Genomic DNA, 2,146 nt, shown 5'->3' with positions numbered 1-2,146 from the left:
GCCAAGGTGCAGTTTTTTTTAGTGGATTGATAATGAAGATGATATGAAAGGTGAGTGGTTGAAGCAGAAAGAGAGGAGGAGTCGTTGCTTCTGTGGAGACTCTCTGATTCTAAAAAGTTCTAATACACTCAAGAATCCAAATAGAAGGTTTATGTCTTGCCCAAGTAGAAGATGCAAATTTTTTGAATGGGTTGATGAAGAAAAGAAGGTTGGCGATGTTTGCTTATTGTCTTCACAGTATCACTCTGGTCGGGTAGAGGGTGAAATTAGGGGTAAAAATGCACAAGAAAGGAGGGTTGATAGACTTAGTGTTGACACGGAGAGGTTAAAGGTGGAGATTGGAGAAGTTGATGACTGTGTTGAAAGAATCTGCGTAGAGTTGAATTTGGTCCAGGAGGAACTTCGAAAGTTGGAAGAAAACATGAAGAAGTAGAGCAAGATGCAGATGATGTTGTTTTTTTGTTTTGTAATCCTAATAGTTGCAGTGCTGTGTGGTAAAGTTAATTGATGAAGTGGTCATATTATCCTTACTTTTTGTTGATCCGACATGAATACCCATCTTCTTGATTCACTGATATCATCCAGCAATAAATCAAGGATCCATCCCCAGCTGTCCTTTGTTTCCGGCTCCACTGCTGCAACCGCAATTGAAAAATAATTGTCATTAGGATCCCTCCCTACTGCAACTAGTAGCTGTTGACCATGGTCCCCTTTCAAGTGACACCCGTCCACTCCTATGATCGGCCTACAACCAGCCAAGAAGCCCTGCTTCACCGATTCAAAGCACATGTACATCCTCATGAATCGCGGTTGGTGTGTTAAAGATGGCCTATCCACAACAATAGTAAGCTTGGACCCCGGATTTACTCTTAATATCTCAGCACAATATTTCCTCAATTTGGCATATTGTAGTATGGCCCTTCCATGTACTTCTTCCCTTGCTTTTCTCCTTGCCCAGTAAGCCTTTCCAACACTAACATTTGCCATATACTTGTCCTGAATTGTTTGAATAATAGTGGCCAGCCGCATATCTTCTCCACGACTAATGTTGTTGACAATCTTTTTTGATATCCACTCACTAGAAGCAAGCCTACCACTATAACTTCTCCCGCAGGTATGCTTGCCCTTCAAGGTTTTTATCCTAAAACAATCAGATCCTCCTACCTTACTTGCAAAGCAAATCCACTTGCACTTTTCTTTTTGTCCCTTACAACTACTCTGCACCTCAACTTGTCGTTCTTCTTGTACCTTACGTCTCTCCCATTCAATAAGACATGCTCTTTAATTGCATCTTTAAACTGGGACAGTGTTTTGAACTCCAACCCAACCTTAAACTCATATTCTCTACACATTTCTGCCTCATCATACTTAGGAAACCTTTTTTTCTTAATCATGTCATCAGAATCTCCCTCGTAACTATCTATGTCTTCAGTTTCATAACCATCCGAAATGTCTCCAATTTCTTCATCCATCTCTCCAGCAGCTTCATTATCCTCAGCACCCTTATCTGTTATGCCTTCTTGATTTAGCGGGCCATTAAACCCACCAAACGCATTTGATTGTCCACCATCAACACCATCCTCTACATCGAACCCAAAGTAATCCTCATGTTCACCATCATCAGCACTGTCATCAAATCTATCCTCCTCAGTAGAGGGTTCTGACTCAGCATCGACTTCTACTTCTATCAGTCCACTATCTTCGCCTTCATCTAGGACATAATCTGGATCCATTGATACGATTTCAACCCCATTACCTTCTCTGTAACCATCAGCAGCATACACTATACCATGCTTCATTCACAGAATCAGTAACTAAAGCCCTAGCCATTCTAACAGCATCCCATCTGACTTTAACTCTTTGAGACCTAACTTCAACTCCATTCCAGGTTCGTTCCACCATAGCTTTGCATAACCCTTGTAGCCTAGACCCTTCAGCAAACTCACTATCTCTTGCAGAGACCATTCATCAAGTTCAAAATGCAAGTCTTCCACAACCAACCCACCTAAATATTCTAGTTCATGTTCCGTGTCAATAAATTTTCCTCCGTGATGGAGCTCTATTGTAAACTCTGATTCTCCCATTGCTACACAACCAAAAACAAAAAATGTTGATTAGTGATCCCCTAATCAAACATCACCAACAA

The 2,146-nt window shown here is 41.1% G+C and overlaps 1 protein-coding gene across 1 annotated transcript; it reads right to left on the bottom strand.

Moving 5' to 3' along the window:
- Positions 1-516: 516 nt before the first annotated feature.
- On the bottom strand, positions 517-1,799 carry LOC130933959 (uncharacterized). Its single transcript, XM_057863550.1, has 2 exons — positions 1,249-1,799; positions 517-1,141 (listed from the first exon to the last, which is right to left on the bottom strand). The coding sequence occupies exons 1-2, from the start codon at positions 1,797-1,799 to the stop codon at positions 517-519; spliced, it is 1,176 nt and encodes a 391-aa protein (XP_057719533.1).
- Between the last annotated feature and the right edge of the window lie 347 nt (positions 1,800-2,146).

This window comes from Arachis stenosperma, chromosome 6 (genome assembly GCF_014773155.1).
Source record: "Arachis stenosperma cultivar V10309 chromosome 6, arast.V10309.gnm1.PFL2, whole genome shotgun sequence".
In the NCBI taxonomy this organism is placed as follows: domain Eukaryota; kingdom Viridiplantae; phylum Streptophyta; class Magnoliopsida; order Fabales; family Fabaceae; genus Arachis; species Arachis stenosperma.
Note: the sequence above shows the minus strand (reverse complement) of the source record. Positions and strands in the feature narration are given on the sequence as shown.

Excerpts from the sequence above, each read along its gene's own strand:
- LOC130933959 (XM_057863550.1), bottom strand. The coding sequence starts at position 1,799 with ATGAAGCATGGTATAGTGTATGCTGCTGATGGTTACAGAGAAGGTAAT. Across the intron at positions 1,142-1,248 it reads TTGAATGGGAGAGACGTAAG|GATAAAAACCTTGAAGGGCA; the intron begins GTACAAGAAGAA and ends TGATTGTTTTAG.